General features: G+C 38.8%; 1 protein-coding gene across 3 annotated transcripts in view; it reads right to left on the bottom strand.

The window, feature by feature from the left end:
• mei-W68 (meiotic W68) overlaps positions 1–21,289 on the bottom strand; it is a 152,749-nt gene that overhangs the window by 39,274 nt on the left and 92,186 nt on the right. For 2 of the 3 annotated variants that reach the window (XM_089248442.1, XM_089248440.1), the window contains exons 6-8: positions 12,635–12,721; positions 12,430–12,466; positions 3,719–3,828 (exon numbers count right to left, since the gene is read on the bottom strand). In XM_089248442.1, coding sequence (XP_089104568.1) covers positions 3,719–3,828; positions 12,430–12,466; positions 12,635–12,721 — 234 coding nt within the window. The remainder of the gene's footprint in view (positions 1–3,718; positions 3,829–12,429; positions 12,467–12,634; positions 12,722–21,289) is intronic. The other variant, XM_089248441.1, reaches the window with a different exon arrangement.

The raw sequence follows: 21,289 nt of genomic DNA, 5'->3' as shown, positions 1-21,289 counted from the left end.
TGTAAAAGAGTTATCTCCCCTTTAAAAGTGGAGATGGTTGATAATCATAGATTTAGAACCAATACTATAGGAAGCTGGATACAGCTATGTCTGTTGAGTCAGAAGATAGGAATGTAAAACAATTGTTATTTCCCGTTTTTTATGACTTTTCATGTGGGGTTGGGCCACAGATTGTTGTTCAAATTAAAAAAACAAAAGTGTATATTATGTGTGTACGTATATACGTAAAATAGTATATACGTATCGTGAGAAACTGTTGACACTTCAAATTCTTAAATGGGGGAAGGGGATGATAGCATTTTCGAAAGGATATTTTGGTGACAGCCCTGGTTTGGAGTGGGGAGTCTGTCACTGAAAAATACAGGAAAGTCATAATAAATCAATGTCAAGATTACTTGACAAGATATGCCAACAGACTTTTAAAAAGGGCCAAAAAACCTCAATATAAATTTGATTGAAATGAAAATCTGGTGATTCTAGTAAAATTTTTGATTTTAATTTTCGTTATATTAGTTTTCTATAAGTTGTAAGAATTTTAATCACCTTAAATAAAGTCATTTTGAAGGTAAGTTATTCAGTTTTTTCTGTCAGTCTTTCAGTTTTCCTCAGTCCTCGACGTTAATCTTGAATAAGAATTAAACAAAACTTATCAAATTTTGCTGCTTATAATCCACAGATGCAAACTTTGCTAGTGTGAGGAAAAAAGTCTGCAGCGGTATAAAACCCACATGAGAAAATTACATTTATCAATATAAAATTGATCTTAAGGGGGGGGGGGGTGTTTAACACGGTTTTGTAGAGAGAATGTCAATTTTTGTACTGGCATCTACCACATCTATAAATATTTAAAAAGTATATGTTTTTGTAATTAAATTTTTAACCTAATTATAACTAATGAAACCTCTCTCAGTAAAAAAAGTTGTAGATAGGATGCAGTGGTTTATCCACACTAAAGCCGCTTCAAAATTAAAACTTGTCATGCAGGTTTGATCCACACTAAGAAAATAATTTCTGACGTTTTGTTTTTATTTCACAATAATTTTTTTAACGTATAATCCACAGGCTATAGCAGTAGAATAGGTTAATTGGGACTTCCATGGAAATATGAAAATAAAGTAGTACCTCACATATCTAAAACAAAGAGGGGGCAGTGGTAAATCCATTTCAAATAAGAAATTTTGGATATGTATCTATGTACATTTGAAATAAGGTTTTTCGAAGCTGATGATATAGAATTAAATGTTTCTTACAGTAGATGTGTTGTATCAGTAAAGCATATCTGTAAAACATAATCACCAATCGTCTCAGTAAGTTCAAAAAATTTTGCAACATTATCACTTTAACGGGCGATTATTCATAATGCTTTTAGACCCTGTATGCACAAATGTACAGGTTGCTTCTTTTCACTATGGATATTCTTTTTTTAAACTCAGGGATACTCAGCCAAAACTTCAAGAATTGTGCATTATCGTTGAGATTAAAGCCGAAATCCCCAAGGTTAAAAAAAATCTGCAGAGAGAAAAAACAACCCCTTCTCAGTGCAGTCTTAATGCATGGGCCCACCTGGGTGGCGTAATTACAATCCCTACTTTTTACTAACACAGGAAGTATTAGCATGCCAGTGATTGGTTACTGTGAGCAAAAAGGCTAGCAAGACATCACTCGAGGCAAAGTTTTGGGCAAAACTCAAGTTCATTAACGAAAAATGAAATTTTTTTATTGAATCAGTAAATGATAGCTGGGCGCTCGATTTGCGAGTCATTATTATTGTCTTCTCAATCCACGCGAACAACATTTGATTAAATCAGAAACAAAAATGGAAACATTTTTTTTAGTAAATTAGTAAATGAGAGCAAAGATGGAATAATGGGAAAAAAACTTTGATGGGTTTCAGACTGAATCGAACGCACAACCTTCGGTACGAGAGTCTTGTACTATAACCATTACTCCAACGGTGGATGTCGGATGCAAGTGCAATTAAATGTATCTGTTGTTAAACGTTGCCAGCAAAAACTTCACCATGGGTGATGTAATGGTTCATCACTCGCATCGAGAGGATCCGGGTTCAAACATCACCTCCTAAAGATAGGAGGCCTCCGCACTCTGCTTGTGACGTCAGTAAGTAGTCCATTTTCCCACAGAATATTCAAGAGAAAAAATTCCCTGCTCATTCCAGTATCATCATTGTACGGGAAAAAAAGATCAGACTCAAAATTGGCAATTTCTATGCCCCACATTCAATCACTATGCGGCATTCGTGAGCAAATCAGGAAGATTCTACACCAAAAGAAGAAACGAAATAGGATGCTGTGTTTCAAAATGTGGCAAACTTGCTAGGTAGTCTGAATGACGTTTATGGCAACCCATGTAGAGGCATTCTATCTTTATGAGGTGCTGGTTCAAACCCCACTGTCACTGCAGTGGTGGTCAGCTGAAGTTGGTTTTCTGCGGTTCCCATTTAAAAGGCACGAATGTGAGCTGATCTCCCCGCAGAGAGCAACAGGCCTATACATTACAATTATTCTTTCATTACACTTCACTGACTATGACTTGAGTAAAACTCATAGTTTAAAAAATGATTGCAGATGGCAGCACTGCACATAACAAGCATTACACAGAAACAAACTTCATAGAAAGTTCACTATACATACACACATATTCCAATATGTACCAATTTGTTAGAAGTTTTGCAGAAGAATATGGACAAGGTGTATGTCTGGCTTAGTAGTAGTAATGTTTCATCACATTTCGACCAATCACAATGTGCTAAATTTCTACAATGTAGTTAGAAATGTAGGGATTGTTTATAAGCACCTGGGCATGGTCCATGAGCCTCAAGAGTAGAGAGGCCCTCACGAAAATGAGATCTAGTTAAACCTTCCTAGAATTTACTAGATCGGGCCTCAGAAAAACCACTTGGCCCAGGAGCTCACGATGCTCTTAGGACGGCCCTGCCCCTTCCCTAAGGGCGTAGCATGCTTTCTCTGAGAGTTTTCTTGGAGTCTCCTTGAAACCGTTGTGCTCAGAAAAACAAGGAGTTACAAACGCCTCAGAATAATTACGGGGCTGCCCAAGTTGCAGGGCCAGGTGCTTTAGCTACTGTTTGCCTGCCCCTTACTGGGTCAGAAAGGGATAATTTCAAATGATATTCATGAGTTTTATAAATATGAAAAAAATCATACGGAAATATCACTTCAAATTAACTACTTTTATTATCAGTTTAGCTTGTATGTAATGCGTGCACTACACATATTTTAACATTAAATTCATTTCCAATAAGTATGAAGATAGATCCTTTGTGATGAGTACCCTGCATAAATGTGTGACGTTTTGCTTTTTAATGATTTTAAATCTCTTAAATCAAACAAGTTGGTTTTCATGCTTGTTTACAAGTGAAATACCAGTAATCCCATTGTAGAAAGAAAGAGTTTTTGACTTCTTTGTCCCTTAATATCAAACCAAGAGGAGGGGCCAATGGGGACGATTACCACACCAAGAGTCTGATAATATCGTAGAATGAATCTGTCCCGTATTTTATGGGACAGTAATTACTAACAAAAATTCCCTCCTCCGACACATCACTCTGAATCTGCGCCTGGGGGGGGGGGGGCTGACTAATGGTTTTGCACTGGGCACCACTAAGTCTAAGACTGGCCCTGATAATATTATGTTGGTATACAGATATCATTGTTATGTGAAATGGACATTTTATACTCACAGTAATAATAATACATGGGTGAAGCGTTTTGGTGAAGTTACTGTCAATTAAAGTTTGAAAAACTGCATCCTTCTCTACTATAAGAATAAATTTCGCACTGGAAGAAATATCTGAGATGTGTTAAGTGAAAGAACAGCTAGAAAATAAAAGATTTTTGCTAAAGATCATGATGTGATTAAAAAGACATACAATATATGCATTCCACTATAATCTATATATATAAAATTGATTTTCTGTCTGTGTGTGTGTGTTCTCTATACAAATCTACAATTTTAGATCGATCGTCGCCAAATTTTACATATATACTAAATGGGACCCTACTTGAATGATAGGCTACTTTAAAATTTCGTCAGAGCAGGGCAAATGCCTCAAATGGGCAAAAAACTGTCGAGCAACAATGGTTTTCCGGCCTCAACAATCACTTTCCGAACGTTTACTTTGGTTACCGTGGTTTCTAGCAATGCGTTTCAGATGTGTATATGCCTTTACAATAATTTGTAACTTCTTTAATCCTGTTAGTATGTGTATATGTATAATAGTTTATGCCTGTATAATGGTTTTCCACATTTTCAATACTCTCAGTAATGAGGCTTTTTGAATAGACATCATAATCATCATTAGCATCGCTTTGAGGGTCAGGAAAAGGGTGATCCTCATAGAAATCAGTGTTAAAATTGCTGATTCTTTGGTGGGGTTTTCTGTCACATCAATAATTTTAAAAATTGTATTGAATTCTCGATTTCTAAAATATATATTGAGTTCGTTTAGAGATATACGAAGACCAGGGAATTAAATATGAACTAATTAGCCGTACCTACTTTTGAGTTGGATATCCATGTAATAACACATTGGTTTCAACTTTTTATTTATATCTTCTCAAGCATGAAAATTGGTCTCCGTATTGTCTTTTGGTATTCAATAGCATGAAGTCACACATACAGTTCAGGATATTTTAAAATTAGTTATGGGCCCATAGAGTACATTGAAGAAATTTCACGGCTTTAATTAAGCATTTTTTGAAGCAGAAATAAGCAGATGGATAACTTGAAGTTCAGGGGGAGGGGGGGGGGACGAAATACCTTGCACCCCTTAAAAAAGGCGAAAAAAAAAATATATTCATTTCTATATTTCTTTAAATCTAGATTTGTCTATTTCGCAGGGAGTCGCCATATTCGTTCACTTAGACACAGTTTGCATGTCCCTCAAACAAATAAAGAGATATCACGTGATCCAAAAAGCCTAATTAAAGAAAACCCGGGCAGCGCCGGGTATTATAGCTGGTCTACATATAAAATTGATTTTCTTTATATCTGTCTGTGTGCTTGTTCTCTATACAAATCTACAATTTTAGAAAGATCTTTGCCAAATTTTGCATACATACTAAACGAGACCCGACTTGAACGATAATTTACTTCATAGGCACTACTTCACCAAACACCAACTCTGGCCATATCGCTATATTGCAATTTACTGCCATTAGTGAGATGCGTTGGAAGTGAAGGCGCTGTCTATTGGTGGTCGCCTGGAGTTCGTTTGGGAAAATATCTTATCTATATACTCCCTTGGGTTCGAACCCGGGACCCTGACAACAACGTTAACGATGGTAGACGAGCATCTTACCACTATGCCACTCGGGCACTTAAGGGTTGTACTGTCAATTTTTGAAAAAAACTTTTTTCATGCTATTGAAAATTCATAATGTGTATTTTGTAGAGAATTTCATTTCGAATGAGTTAAACTAATCCATATTTCGGTTATTTGTTCATAGACGGAGAAATTTCCACAAATCTGTCCAAATTTTCATGTTTCAAAATCCCAAGGGCCGGTACTGTCAATTAAAAAAAAAAACTTTTTCATCCTATTGAAAATTAATAATGTGCATTCTGTAGAGAATTTCATTTCGAATAAGGTAAACTAATCCATATTTCTGTCCGTTCATAGACGGAGAAATTTCCATAAATCTGTCCAAATTTTCATGTTTTAAAATTGCAACGGCCGGTACTGTCATTTTGCAAAAAAACTTTTTCCATGCTATTGAAAATTCATAATGTGCATTTTGTAGAGGATTTCATTTCGAATGAGGTAAACTAATCCATATTTCTGTCATTTGTTCATAGACGGAGAAATTCCCACAAATATGTCCAAATTTTCATGTTTCAAAATCCTTAGGGTTGTACTATTTCACCAAACACCAACTATGGCCATATCGCTATATTCCAATTTACTGCCATTAGTGAGATGGGTTGGAAGTGAAGGTGCTGTCTATCGGTGGTCACCTCGAGTTCTTTAGGGAAAACATCTTATCTATATCCTCCCTTGGGTTCGAACCCGGGACCCAGACAACAACCTTCACGATGGTAGACGAGCATCGTACCACCATGCCACTTGGGCACACTTCATAGGCACTGGAACTTATGGGCTGAGGTCATTTGAGCCACCCCAATAATTTCCTTCATTTAATTTCACGGGGCATGGAAATGAGTGAAACTACCATCATTCCGAGTCCCGGTTCAGCCTAAGCACAGATTCTTGCCATACGCGCATATGGAGCGAACCAGGCAGGGGCGTAGCCAGAAATTTCGTTCGGAGGGGGGGGGGGACCAAAGTGACAGAACAATGGATTTGGCCATCTTTTTCTCTTTTTTCGGTCATTTTCTCACATTTCTGGAAGGGGGGAGGGAAGACACTTCAAGTCATCTGCCTCGCTACGCCCTTGTTCTAGCTCTCTTTGTAAGATGGTATCATTTTGTGGCAAATAAATAGAAAGGATGGTAATTCTTAGCCCTGTAGAGATTTCTACTACGATAGCTTGCAGGTTCGTACGCAGGCGGTAAAACGCAGGACGACACGCGATGTGGAACCAGCAGAGCAACACTGCGGTAAGCTCTACTCCCGTCATCGTAATCAATACGAAACAGGGAGTGTCGCCTGATGTTCCATGTCTCTGAGGGCTTCATGGAAGTTTCCTGGAGTGCCAAGCAAACAGGATGATAGCGATTGATCAAATCCTTGGGATCTTTGTAATTGGATGGGCCACGAATGTTCCATTGAATTATGTTAGCCATAAATTTAAAATTCAAATGGAAGTAGATGGTTCAAGCCTTTGAATTTATTCCAGTCAATCTTGTGGTCAATCCGGTAAGTAGTACAGGATTCTACAGGATTGTCGAGATCCATGTCACCAATCAATGTGTCATCGATTAGTGACATTTTTAACAGTGGGATATTTCAGTGCTCTCTGTATGGCGATTTTGGAATACCACGTCTTGAGTTGTTTCTTTGATTTATTTGCAGAACTGATTTTGGGTTTAGTATACCTGTAGATATTTTGAATGCTTTTCCAGCTGCTTCTTCTGAGGTAGACTCCCTCCGGAATTCAGTGGAGCAACAGCAGCCACAACTATTGCATGGTTGATTGGATGAAGTTTTGAGTAGATGCATTAACTATTGGTTCGGTCTGAGTTGTAATAGAAACTTTGGTGACATTGTTAGTCTTGTTAGTTGGTGATTGAGTTGGCATATTTGCATATGATTTACCAATTATTGGACCTTGGTTAAGTGACGACCTGCTTCGATATACAAGATGTTATTGAGAACCTTGATCTTCTGGATCTCTTTTTCTTCGTTCCATTTCGGACATTTTCTGTCGAATACGGGGTGATCACCACCACAACTGATGTACTTGAATGATGTTAAAGTGCAGTTGTCCGAAAAATATGGTCCTTCTCACTGCATTTTGTGCAGGTGGGTTGACTTTGGCATGCCATTCATGACTGACCAAATTTCTAGCAATTAAAGCATCTTACAGGGTTAGGTATGGCCAGATTTTGAGGCTATAATAAATGATCTTGATATCTTTTGGCAATGTTGGTGATAAGAATGTCAGGATTATATTAGGTGATAGAGCTGGATTGCCATCTTTGCGGCTCATGATATGCTTGGCAGATGTTACGCCTTAAGACGCCAGCTCTTCTGTTAGTAGTTCTTTGTTGGATTGTTTTCCTTTTTTTTTGCTGGGATGGATTTTGACTGTTATGGGAATGTTTCCAAGAGATGCGAGCTTTTGAATGAGTTCGGATTGTTTGGTCTCCTGAGTGAAGAGGATCCACTGATTTTAATGTGCCTATTGTGCCATAGAGAGCTTTATATATTAAGAATGATACTTTGGCCAGCTGTTTATCAATGTCAGAAGAATGCAGGAAGAAAAATGAGACACTAGGAGCAGGTTCAGTGACAATTGTTTCACTCATAGTAGTTCATTGACATTTTGGTGCATTTTGGTTTTTCTCCATTTCGGAGATAATTTGTTCGGCCCTACTGACCATGTCCACCATGGAGTCCTACGAGTGGACGTGCACACGTAACCAATGAAGGTTAGTAGCAATGCCAGGTTAGGTAAGAGCTATACACCACCAAAGCAGGCGAGCAGACGCGTTCAAGATCCAAGAGCGACGTGAAGCAGCACCAAGAAACCTCACAAAGTCTGGACAGCCCAGGCCCCTCTACCTGCCCAGTAATGTAACCCCTGCAGCCACTGGATAAACCTGAGCGACCAGACGGGGCTAATCCAGGCCTCCCGTTTTGGCTGAATCCGAGGCCAAAGCTAGCGCATCAAGCTAACTAAAATCCCTATGTCTTAGGCCTCTAGCCTTACAGGTCTCTACGTGCGGCAAACATGCGGGTAGACAGTGTACCAGATAGGACATATGCTAGAAGCATGTCTGAGAAGACCCTCCCTACAATGAGGGGTTGTATACAAAAGACAAGGCACATGAATAGGACAAACAGAGATGCAAGACAGTTACTGTAATATGTGTGGAAATAAACATGTAATCTGGGCTATTGAAAGTGAATGATATGAGCACAAATATGCGAAGACAATGACATGCGATAGATTTGGTGTTACCTAGAGTGCACCATGAGGAGGCTTATCACATTACGCCCCTATTTCTAACGTGTCCACATCCTTTAGATGAGGTCTCAGTAACAAATTATTCACATCTCTCTACTGACTGAGTGGACTGGAGCACATGTGAACTGCATGTAAGAAGACCATTACAGTGGATATTTACTCCACTCTATTTCAACGAACTCCCTTCTCCGTTATATTTTTCCGCACATAGATCATGTAATAAATCAATGAAGAACTCTGCCACTGGACTTATCCCATTGCCGAGATCTCTTCCAACTTATCTTTGTTACACAATCTGGAACAAAGTATGCGTACCAAACAGAGTGCATACGTAGTGTAGTGCGAGAATTTTTAGTGCTGCCATTTATATTTGAAATTGTGAGTGAAGTGAAATGATTGAATATTTGTTCTGTTGTGTGCCTGTTGCTCTCTGAGGCGAGAATTTTTAACAGAGTGATCAGCTCGCATTCGTGCCTCGAGTTTGGGAACCACAGATATAGATGGTGCAAACCACGGGCACAATATCTTTTTCTAGGCCCATTGGTTAACAGCTTACTGGGTGTGAAAACTCCCTGTGATGGAGTATAAATCTGTAAATTGTTTGATTCTAGAAGTAGACAGAAAGATGCTGAGCAAAGACCAGCAGCATCTATTAGACATATTAGCAAATAAGTCCGTACAGTGTCCAGAGGATTTGCCAATTAGAGATCCTGGTCGTCTGTCACATTCTAGATGGCTAAATGCAGCCAATTGAGTGCTAAAGTTGTAGGCTTACTGTTGTAAAAACTACAACAACTACAAACTAAAAACTGTGGTCAATGCCATCCTTCTTCTGTTGTTTACCTTTTCTACTTCCCGGGCCACGATGTTTATCCGCTCTGTATAACCACATTTAATTATATTATGTAATAGTTTTTTTGTCACATTAAAGTATGCTATTTTCCTACAATATGCTGATCAATACAATTCCGTTTTTGGCTCCACCATTTCTTAAAAATACAACACTTACATAAGTTAGCAAATCCTACTGAGATTACTTCATTCCAGCAGTTCAAACATTGCAGGATTTATTTGATGACCTACTTAAAGATGTTAATCCAGTAATTGAATGCAATGTGTTCATTGCACACCCTGAAAATTTAATAATATTGTTGGCTGTGATTGTTGATGACAGAGAACACATTCTAGAGAGCTTGGATATAGACAAACTTTAAAAGCAAAATAATTCGCCACTAAAGGAAAAAATATTACACTTCATGCTACCTATGACATACTTCAGGGGTGGGAAGTGACTAAGTCCATTTCGGAGCAGCTTTGGAGCAGCAAAATTCAGGATTCGGAGCAGCAAATTCTGGATTTAGAGCAATTTTGGAGCAGCAAAATGTGGGATTCGGAGCAGATATTTATAAATTGGAGCAGTGAAATTAACAAGAATATTTTCGTTAACCCTCAACCCTTTTCAAAATAAAACTGCACTGTCTTTTGCTATGAAACATCTCTTCATCAGCTTGATTTTTGTTTTTGGTGTTTTAGGCTTTTGACACCTTGTTTGAAAGAGCGGCTGTCATAAAATTTTTTGCACCCATCTATTTAGGATGATTTTTGCTTACTGAGGGCACTATTTGCTGCCTTGAACAGCAGCACTTCAAATGAGCTAAAAAAAATTTTATAAGTTTTTAATTTTTTTATACTTGGAAAGAAATTGTTGCAAAATGGGAGAAAATTTCGGAAGTATCAACTCGATGTTTGGCGATTCAGCACTCATTATCTGGCGAGATTGGCGATCTGACACTCGTTATTTGGCGATTTAACGCTCGTTATTCCGCACCATTGGCGATTTAACCCTCGTTATTCGGCAACATTGTCGATTTAGCGCTCGTTATTCGGCAACATTGGCGATTTAACACTCGTTATTCGCCAAAGTTTCTAAACTAACATTCGTAATTCGGCGGACATGCGCTTTTTACTCCCGGAATGACAATTTTTTTCACGAAACATCGGGATTTAACACAATGACAATCGACTACAGTAATTTCTGCTGCTTCCAGTGACGACTTTTTTTTTTAAACGGAAACACTCGAATTTGCACTTTAAAGCTGAAAGGCACTGCAAACCATCTTCAGTTCCACGATCACGGACAATATCGGGATTTCGCAATGGAAAGCCCGATCAGGGGCCGATAGTTTAAGTATAGTGGAATAAAACACGCTCTTTTCGTAAAGAAACGTTTCGTGGCTAGCAGGAACAAAAAAACTTTTGGCGTCCTTTCCGAAATTCCGGGCATACTGAAGCGAAATTCGCTATTTGGCGCAGAAAAATGCGAAAATACGCTATTGGAGCAGGGTGGCGCAAGATATTACTTTTGGCGCAGTGCGGCGCAATTGGCGCAAAGTTCCCACCCCTGCATACTTTGAAGCTACCGATTACACTGAAATTATTTACTGGAATACTTGCCTGTTGTATCCTCACCAAATGCTACGGGAAGTATGTGATATTATATCATTCATAAATTTCAATACTAACCACACCAGAGGCATCAAAAAGTTTTCCTGACAATCGAGAGATGTATCAAATGGGTTATTGAGGCTTCATATAAAGTATGTACACATGAAGCTAGAGATGTACATCAGATGTACGCTATTATCAAGATAAGTTATGCCTGATTTCTCCCAAAAGTCAGATTTTGAACATGTCAGTTTTGGTGACTAGTTTTGAAATATAATGTAAATTACACACACATACACACATGCCTACTTTGGATGGTTGTTTGGGTAGGGTGTGGGGTGAAACTAACACCACCTATAGAAGGCCTCAGCACGAAGCTCGTGAAGTCACTGAAGGTCATTTCACCTATTTCATTTGGATATAGCAGCTTGGCGCATGCAATTCCTTTACCTTTTTTTTGCAATATATCCAATGGTTATAAGTGAAATCGTTTTTTTTATTATTAAGGGAGGCAACTTTTCCGCACTATAGGGATTTGAAAATAAAAACTTTATTTTTTTCGACCCACCCTAATGTATACTACAGCATATGGCTTTTTGCTCTTTTAATACTGCCAGTATACAGGGTAAGTATCCTGTAAGTGCTAACAAAGCTATGATCTTATCAACCACCTTTCGTAGAGGTATGATTCCAATTTGAAAAATGCTCAACAGGCATTCAAAAATTACCCTGTACCAGTTTTGTAAGTTACAATACAGCTGTGTAACAAAATGAAAAAACCCAAGAATTTCCCATTTTCAACAAAACAAGCACAACTCTGACAACATGAATATTTTAGGGGATACACATATACTAATACCACACATTTCGGCATGTACCAATTGGTTTGAAATTTTGCAGAAAAGAATGTGTACAAGGTGCATGTACGTGACATAAGTAGTTGCAGTCAAACTATTAGTTCAAGGTGAGTGACTTCAAAACTTTTTTAAATTATAAAAACATCAAATTACCCAATTCATCAATGCAAGCTATCTAAATCAGCCAGAAAAGTAAAATTAAACATGAATTAAAAATTTAACAATTCAAACTGAAGCCTAATTAAACAAAAAAAATTCAGCAATGGATAAGTGTCAAGAATTTCCAGGCACCAACTGTATAACAGTGTAATAAAAGCATATGTTCTCAATTCAGCAAAATAATGAGATATGAGAGTGTCCATGATACATTCAATTTTATACCTAGGTGCTGTTTAACGGAATTCTGTTACAAAGTACTATAGCCCAACCTGTTCCACACAGTTCATAATTAAATATTATTTGCATACATGTTGCCAGATAAACACAATAAAGGATACCCACAATCCCATTAATATCACTCGGGAGTTGATGTCCCTGGAATGAATTCGACCAGTTCATGTCAGATATATTGTTGATCACATACAAGAATTAAACAATATAAAGAATAGTAACAATAAAATAATTTTTCTATTTGCCAAAAAAAAAAAATTTATAAATGAAAATAACAGAATAATAAAAACATAAAAAAGTTTTTACCCTTACCTGACTGGTTTCTGAAATATCAGTGAAATTCTCCTCTGAATCTTTGAACTGCAAATTTCCAGCAATACACCCTTTGGATGTGGTTAACTAAATTATTTCAGAGGTAGATTAACTTAGATTACACTGCTTTTATGTTTTTATAACATGTAAAAATTTTAGCTATGTTTGACTGTTTGGTTGCTGATTTCAAATATGACCTTAAAAAAATCACTATCACATCTAATTTTTATTATTATTGAACATTTGGTATTTACTCATATCCATCCCGTACATACGGGACTTAGCACAGAAGAGGAAAGGTACATTGCATTGTTTTACGGAAATTATGGGCAGGAGGTGGTTCAAGCAGACCTCAGCCTCCATTCATAGATGCATAAGCTCGAATATAACAAATTCATATAAAAACATTTGCAATATTCAATATTTGTGATAACCAATACATGAAAAATACTCTAGTTTAATGAATGGTATCTGTTCAATAGCTCAGTTAAATATAACCTAAATTGCTACTACTGTGCACTAATCAGATTCAATCACCCAAAATATAACACACACGTACTCCTATAGTACTGACTTAAATTTTTTAAAGGGAGAGCCTACTGCTCATCCCCTTTCCTGTTAACGACTTATTTCGTTCTTTTTCCATAGGACTGTCACAGAAACAGGCTCACTGTAATTGCCATATAAAATTACAGTCAACTCACATAGTTTGATGTAGAGGGCCTAACATATCGCCAGCATTCAAATATTAATTTCAATAAATACAATACAAAAATATAGAAGCTTAAATACCTAATCGAAATTCACATATAAACAGAGTTCAATGCAGTGTAGATATATTTGTGAAATAAAAATTAATTGTATAAAATACAAATGCACTATATACATACAAATATTATACAATTATAACAAATTTCTACGTGGAAACCTAATGATTTTTTTTTCTATTGAGACCTTTCTAATGGCAACACCACCATTTTAAATATTGATCTTTTGAATATTCCATTCATTGTTTTTACATTTACAATTCTTACTTTATTATCCCTAACATAGAAAACCTCTCCACGACTCTTCCCAAAATCCATTTACAACTTGCGAGGATTTCTTCTTTCATCACAACCATATCTCCAACATTGATGTTAGCTTGGAAAAAATTATGCATTTCTAATACGAAACAAAAGTGTTAGATCGGCACATAGGCAGCTAGCAACTCTTGGTCATAAGCTGAGTAAAGAAACCTAAAGCTTGTTGAAATGAGTTGAATGAGGATGAGTGTCTACGGCAAAATCAGATGCATCAACATATAATGCCAACTCCGACCCTAGAGAAGGATGGTGGAGTAGGGTCCCCTCGGCTAATTGGTGTTTGGATTCTTCAAAAGCTTCTGAAGACTGCCCCAATTATTTTAGTTTTATCAGACTTTTTTGTGCCTTGTAAATGTTGTTACGTTGCACCGCGATGGACACCATTTCTTCCTGACACGGTAACGTCCTTTCAATGAAGTGTGGACTTTCGGACACCCTCCTTTCCGGCACTTTGGGTACCACGTAGCAAACCCTCATCTTCTTGAAGCCGATGTCGATACTGTCTCTGGCGATTTGATGTACATCCTCAAGGTGCTCCTGGAATTCCTTAACGTTTTCTTCCATATGAAGAGGAGCATCTTGGGGTCGCCCAAACTGCAGGTCACTCGACAGCCAAAGATCCCATCCCATGAGCATCTGTGACGGTGAGAACCCACTGCCCTCGTTGACGGCACTCCTAAAGGCCAGCAAGAGCAGCAGTAACTTCGAGTCCCAATCTTGTTGGTATTTCAACACGAACAACGAAAGGTGATTCAGAAGGGTCCTGTTGAATCTCTCCACCATCCCATCGAATTCCGGATGAAGCGGAGTAGAACACGTCTTTTCCATTCCCAGAAGTTTGCATATCCCAAGGAACACTGCTGACGTAAAGTTTTGTCCCTGATTGGAATAGATCAGCATGGGGACTCCAAATCGAGACACCTAATTCTACACCAACACTTGTGCTAGAGTCTCTGACTCCTCATCAGGAATGGGAAATGCTTCCGTCCACTTGGTGAAACCGTCCATCACCACAAGTATAAACTTGCTACCATCGTGGGTTCCAGGTAACAGTCCTAGAATGTCCAAGGCGATTCTCTCGAACGGTGCACCAACATTGTAGCGTTGAAGTCGGGCACAAGTCCACTTTGGAGGTGTTTTCCAGGCGGCACAGGTGTCACAGTTCTCACACCACTTCTCCACATTGGTCTTGAACTTGCTCCAATAGTACCACACACAAATCCTTTATAGCATTATGGTGATGCCGAAATGTCCATCAGTCGTACTTCCGTGTGACCCTTTCAAAACTTCTTCCACGCGGCCTTCAAAGTCTTTCCAGCCCTCTGACTCCCAACTGTGGTAGAGCATGCCGTTCCTCATCTCCAAGGAGTCCCAGAGGGCTCTGGAGATGATGTCCCAGAACTCTTTGTGGTTTGACTGGAAGAAACAACGTCTTGCCACCCTGGTCTGTTCCTAGGGGATTCTTTCCAGTGTATGACCACTCGTACATCGGATCTTCCAGTTGTACCTTTCGAGTGTTCTAGTCACTCCAAGGATCGTCACTGAAGTCCTGAGACTGTAGCTGCCTCACAATAGGTTCTACAGACCTGTATTTCCTTTCTACCTAGAGACAACGACGGCAGTTCCGTGGGCATGGTCTCCTCGATGGGCATTGTCTCCTTCGGCATCTCTCTGCAATGCTCCCTCACAATGCTGGATCCTCCTTTTACAGCTACCCAGCCTTCTCAAGAGAACAGCTCCAATCCTGCCATCGTCCATACTCCTGTCGGGGATTCCTGCTTCTGGAACAGCCATCACTTTCCGCTGAAGGACTTCATCATGACAACCTCTAAGTAGGATGACGTTTTGTTCTTTCATTGCACGAAACTGGTCACTCGGAGTGTCCAAAGAGCATCCATGCGTCTTCAGGAAGTCTAGTCCGAGAAAGCACGAGTCCTGGATGTCGGCTGCGAAGATGGCATGACGATAGGTGAGTGACACCACCAACCACGCTGAGACTTCCAACTTTCCACGCACAATCACCTTCTCTCCCGTGACTAGCTGTAGGGTCAATGCCGGTGGTACATACAGGAGTCTGATTCTGACGTTGGATGAAAGGTCGTTGCCCATCCGGCATGCAAACTTAATTTTGCCTTCTACGTACAATCTACGCTTCTTCATGGCTCTGTCTCGTTTCCAGTCGGCAATATCCTCCTCGAAGGCGGCGATACTGGACTCCGTGCTAACATTCATCTGGACCACCATCTCCCTCAGCTGCTTGAACTGTTCTCACATCTCATACTTCTTATCTTGACCATTCAAGTCCTTGCAGCGTCGTGCTTCTGACACCAGTTTTGTTACGTCAAACAGCGCCTCCGGGTCACTCATCAAACCTCTAGTCACCAGATTTATCTCGATGCACGGATCTCTCCAGGGTTCTTTGCAGAGGAATTGAATATAGCCAGACACTCACAGGAACGAGAATTCGAGAACAAATAATCGCCTTTATTTACATGAAAGAAAAGTACTGCTAACACTAGAGCAGCCTTCCAAACGTCTTCTCCCTTCGAATTCTACTGTCCGAGTCCATTTAGAATCTTGTTCTTCTATTATCACAATCACATGCCACGTGAACCTTGCATGCGTCCACAGTCTCTTCAAATTCTACCCTTTGTAACAATATGTACGAAATAATGCTTGAGAAAATGCTGTATGTGGAATGTTGCGACAGTAATAATTTAATAAGCCTAAATATCGTCTTAGAACGGAAATTTTTTTGGACGCTCAAATTTCAGAATGGCTTCAAGGTTTTGATTCCTTGAAGGGAGAGGTTTGATACCTTTGTAGCCCAAGAAAGTTCTTTGGCTCCCAGAATATGATTGTTTAAATTAATGTTGATACCATACTCAGAGAGTCGTTTACACACCATGTCAAGATGTTTGACATGCTCATCTTCTCAGCAGCTGCTGATTAGACTATCGTTGAGGTAAGCGAAATAAAAATCGAAGCCATACAAAACTTTGTGTATAAAACGTTGGAATGTCTGAGCAGTGCAGGGTAGTCCAAAGGGCATCTATAAAAACTCAAAAAGACCAAATGGTGTTGTAATGGCCATCTTGGGCACGTCATCTGGATGAACAAGTATTTGATGATATGCCCTGGTCAAATCAATTTTTGAGAAGATGTTTTTGCCAAATAATGTCTGGGAAAAATCTTGTATGTGAGGTAGTGGATAGCTGTCCTTTTGTGTTTGTTCATTTAAAGCATGATAGTCACCAATAGGACGAAAATCTCCATTAGGTTTTGGAACCATATGAAGAGGATTAGGCCAATTAGATTTACTGGGTCTACAAATTCCTTGTTCAAGCATAATCTGAAAGTCTCTTTTTGCGACTTCCAGCTGCTTGGGATTTAAATACCGGGGAAAAGCAAAAAAAGGTTGTCTCTTTGAATATGGACAGAGGATTTCTTTGTATCTGTAGAAAATGTTCTTGAACTTTTCATCAGTGGCTATAAGTGTAATGCTCATCTCTGGACTGTTGGTAGTAGAGCATTTGCTAGATAATCTAGTTAAAGGATCCCTGAGGCAAAAAATTTTTCAAATCAATCAAAAATCCATAATGTTTCAAAAAATAAGCACCTATGATAGGTTTGCTAACGTTAGCTATGGTGAATGGCCACCGGAATTCAAGTCGTAAATTGAGGCTGGACTGAAATGATCTTGGTGCCAAATGTTTTGATGGGGCTGTTGTTAGCAGAATGTAATGTTAAGGATGATGGTGCTACAAATGACATAACTGAGTTGTAGGGCAAAACGCAAACATCACTACCGCTGTCAATTAAATAATGACGATGTGAAGTTGGGTCATGAATGAATAGGCGGCTAGAGGAATTGAATTTGAAATCACACTCCGCCACATGTGATTTCCGGTTTAGTTACATGGTTGCTAGCATTTATATAGGCTTTATCAGAAAAATTGAAATGATACCAGCATATACCTTCTGGTAGCGCTCGTCTCGGGCTCTGTGATCGCCATCTGTTGTATGAATGGTCACAACTATAGCTTCTTGGCCCACTCTGTCTATCTCGTGAGAGACGTTGTACTTGCTCAGTTAGTGCCACAATTTGAGTTTGTAAGTCTGTTAGTTCTGTGTTTTCTTTTGATATTTACCTAAGGAACACTGTGTTTCGGCTACATAGTGTGGGTTTAGTTCTAAGATCTTGTCATTCTCAAATCTCTATGGTTGAAGCTCTTGCCACAGCATGCGCAAACAATTTTGTCTGTGAGCTCGGAATCATTGTCAAAATTTGGCAACATGACCAATAAAATTCTCAAAACTTGTGATTACGCGAATCTGAATGTCATGGCTAGAAATGTGAGATGAGAATATTCTCCTGGATGTAAAAATTGGAGAATAATCGAGAATATTCATTTTTCTTTTGAATAATTAAAATTTTTTTACTAATTTTCTTTCATCATCATCAACCATTTTCAAACCACTGTTGGATGAAGGTCTCCTCTAAATTTTTCCATTCTGCTCTGTCGGATGCTTTAGCCATCCAGTTAACTCCAGCTACTTTCCTGATCTCGTCAATCCATCTTGCATGGGGATGCCTTCTCGGACATTTAACACCAGGGTGGTACCAATAATCTAGAACACTTATGGTCCATCTGTTGTCCTGTTTTCTTGCAATATGTCCAGCCCATTTCCATTTCAACGTTTAATTCTTTCCATGATATCATACACCTTTGTGTGGTTCCTTATCCACGTGATCTGTTTTCTCTCTCCTTGTGATGCCTAGCATACATCTTTCCATGCTACTTTGTGTAGCCTCTGTCTGTAGCCTTTGCATCATCAGGCTAAGTATAAATTTTGCTTATATTGTGAAATATAAATAATTTTTCATTACCTGAACATTTACAATAAAACAATATTTGGTATAATCACCCCCAATGACAACTTTTACTTTGAGAATATTCTCATAGGTCATGATGAAAGGTTTTAAGTTTGGTTATGGAGTTTTTAAAAACCTTGAGATTAAAACCTTAAAAAATTGAAACAAAAAAGGCTTTCGTGGCCATCATGTAAAAAATTATTTTAAAATAATATAAATTTTCAAACCATTGAAAACCATTTCAAGCTCCATACGAAGGTTAATACAAAGTCATCAAAAGGACAGAGCAATATTACTCTCAGTAAAAAAAAATCTTCACAAAAACAGTGTTTCACCTCATGAAATTAACCTCAACTCATCTCAAGTCACTGGAAATCCTAACGACAATCAAGCCTTATCTGGAGTCTTCACAACCTCCTCATACGAAGAAAAGGGTTCCATTTAACATGACAGTAAAGACTTCGGGAGAGACTGGTGAATCGAAGCCTCAACAACAGACTCGTTCCGGAAGACCCATCAAACCACTTTCTCGTTACATATCGCTCTCTTCTGTTCACTAGAGGGGGAGTAATGTAGTGTCTTCCCTGCACTTAAAAAATATAATTTTTCTTCGTGTGGCAACACCATAAAAATCCAAAGTCAAGGCCGTCTGGCCAGAGAGCATTTGTTGTTTACATTAGCCAGTTCCATCTTTGCACATGTCCCTGCTCTTGTCCAAATCCTGTTTCATTTTACCTTTATTAATATTGTAAATAAATATTTTTTATATTGCCTAATATCCTGTTTCAAATATTATAGTTATACCCTAAAAAGCTAGCTCCCATAACTATAGATATCACCACCGTCGAAAAAATGCTGGAATCATCTGGTGAAATAATGTGGAAAGCAGCTACAAAGAAGAAGCAGAACAAGTTGAGGAAGCTGGTGAGTGACGCTGCCGTTGAAGAGAAACCAGTATAACATGAGGGGCCCTCCAGTTGCTGATGGATCACGGGCGGGGTTCCCGCGCGGGATCATCACCTAACTTCGTAAAATGAAAATATTAATGTGCAATATCAAATTGTGATAAATGTTTTGCAATGTAATTATAAAAGAATAATGTACAATGTTTTTTTACCTTCATACCGTCTGTGGGTCGCGGGCCACTTCACAGTCAATAATTTCATGAGAATTTCAATGTGCAATAGGCCTATTGTTGCGGACCCTGGCCAGGTCTTCAATGTTTACCTTTTCTATGTTGTCAACTTCCATATGTCAAAAGTTAAAAATAGTGTTTTATTTTGTATGATATGTAAATGAGGTTTACTGTTCAGTTAAGTTTTTACAGGCTGATTCTGCTGTCGGATTGGTTCCTGGAAAGAAGGAACCAATAAGAGATTCTTTAAGAGCTACCACTGTGCAGAAAAAAGGGCATATCTAAACAAACATACAAGTTCAGCACTTAGCAAGGCGTCTCGTCTTGTGCAGAGTACGTCTTTGTGTTCTGGTGAATCTACGACCTAGGGGCTCTTATACCTAGCAGCTGTGGGAAGACGAGAGATGGAGAATTAGCTTTCTCTGCGAGACATCGACTCTTCACCGAAACCTGGTCCAGTGCAACTCATCTGGAGAAGGGAAACCGAAGGGGACAGCGGAGCAGTGCTGATGCCGTCATAGAACATCCATCATGTGAAATGCTGAGCAGACATCATCTCGGGACTCGACTACTTGGAATACTGGCCGGTGACGTCCATGCAGTTAGTGAAGCCGACGCATAGGTGCAATGAACTTCCTCAGACAGATCGGTGAGACCAAACTAATTTCGATATGCAATATTTACTAAAGCTAAAACTCTAAAAAAATTGTTCATGTTTAATCGTTTAACTGTTTAAAAATTTGAGCAGTGTAAAATAAAAAAAACTTTAATGTTAATAAATTAGTGGAAAAAATTGTTTCATTGTTGTCATTCGGAAAGGCTGACTGTTGGGGAAAGATAAAAAAAATAGAATCCGGGATGTAATGACGGCCGGTACGTTACACCAGCAACCAGGAAACATGGTCAGTCAGCTAAATCAACCAAAAGATGACAGATAATGATCATAATTTTAGTCGGAAAAGGCACGGGAAACCCGCTAAAGCAGCTGTCAAGTAAGGTGACCAAGACAATGATGCAGATTAGTACAGTACCACCATCGTGAAAGCCAGTCCGAAAAAAATTCGAGCGCAAGGAGGCAATGACAAAAACTAAAGATGATGAGCAAGAAGATTCCAAACATGAGGAGGAGAACAGTGACGACAAGGCCAGTTCAAATTCAGATTATGAATCAAAGTTACTGAAGTGAAAGGCCGGCAGACAAAAAAGAACATGGACAACGAAATGGTAGTAGAGAGAAAGAAGAGGATGAAGTTTTGCTGTCCAAGAAACGCTGTGATGGTCGCCAAGGAAAGAAGTGGAAGAACAATGAGTCTGATATCAATAATGGTGCCGAAGAAGATGAGAAGGAAGAGAATGAGAAAAAGGGCAGCAAACCAGCTGCAGGCAAGAAGGATGAAGTGCATCAATGTCGTTTTTCCTTTTGTCATGCTTTGGCAAGGAGGAGTGTTAGAGTATAAAAGTCAAGGCTTTATAATGGCTGGTTATGCCTTGAAGAGAAGTAGCATGAAGAGAAGTAGTTGACCTCTGGACAACATGTTTAGTATAATGGCTCCCGTAAA

The sequence above is a fragment of the Pholcus phalangioides genome, unplaced genomic scaffold (assembly GCF_987345545.1).
Source record: "Pholcus phalangioides strain wild (caught in Gottingen) unplaced genomic scaffold, Ppha-v1.0 ptg000020l_1, whole genome shotgun sequence".
Taxonomy (NCBI): Eukaryota; Metazoa; Arthropoda; class Arachnida; order Araneae; family Pholcidae; genus Pholcus; species Pholcus phalangioides.
Note: the sequence above shows the minus strand (reverse complement) of the source record. Positions and strands in the feature narration are given on the sequence as shown.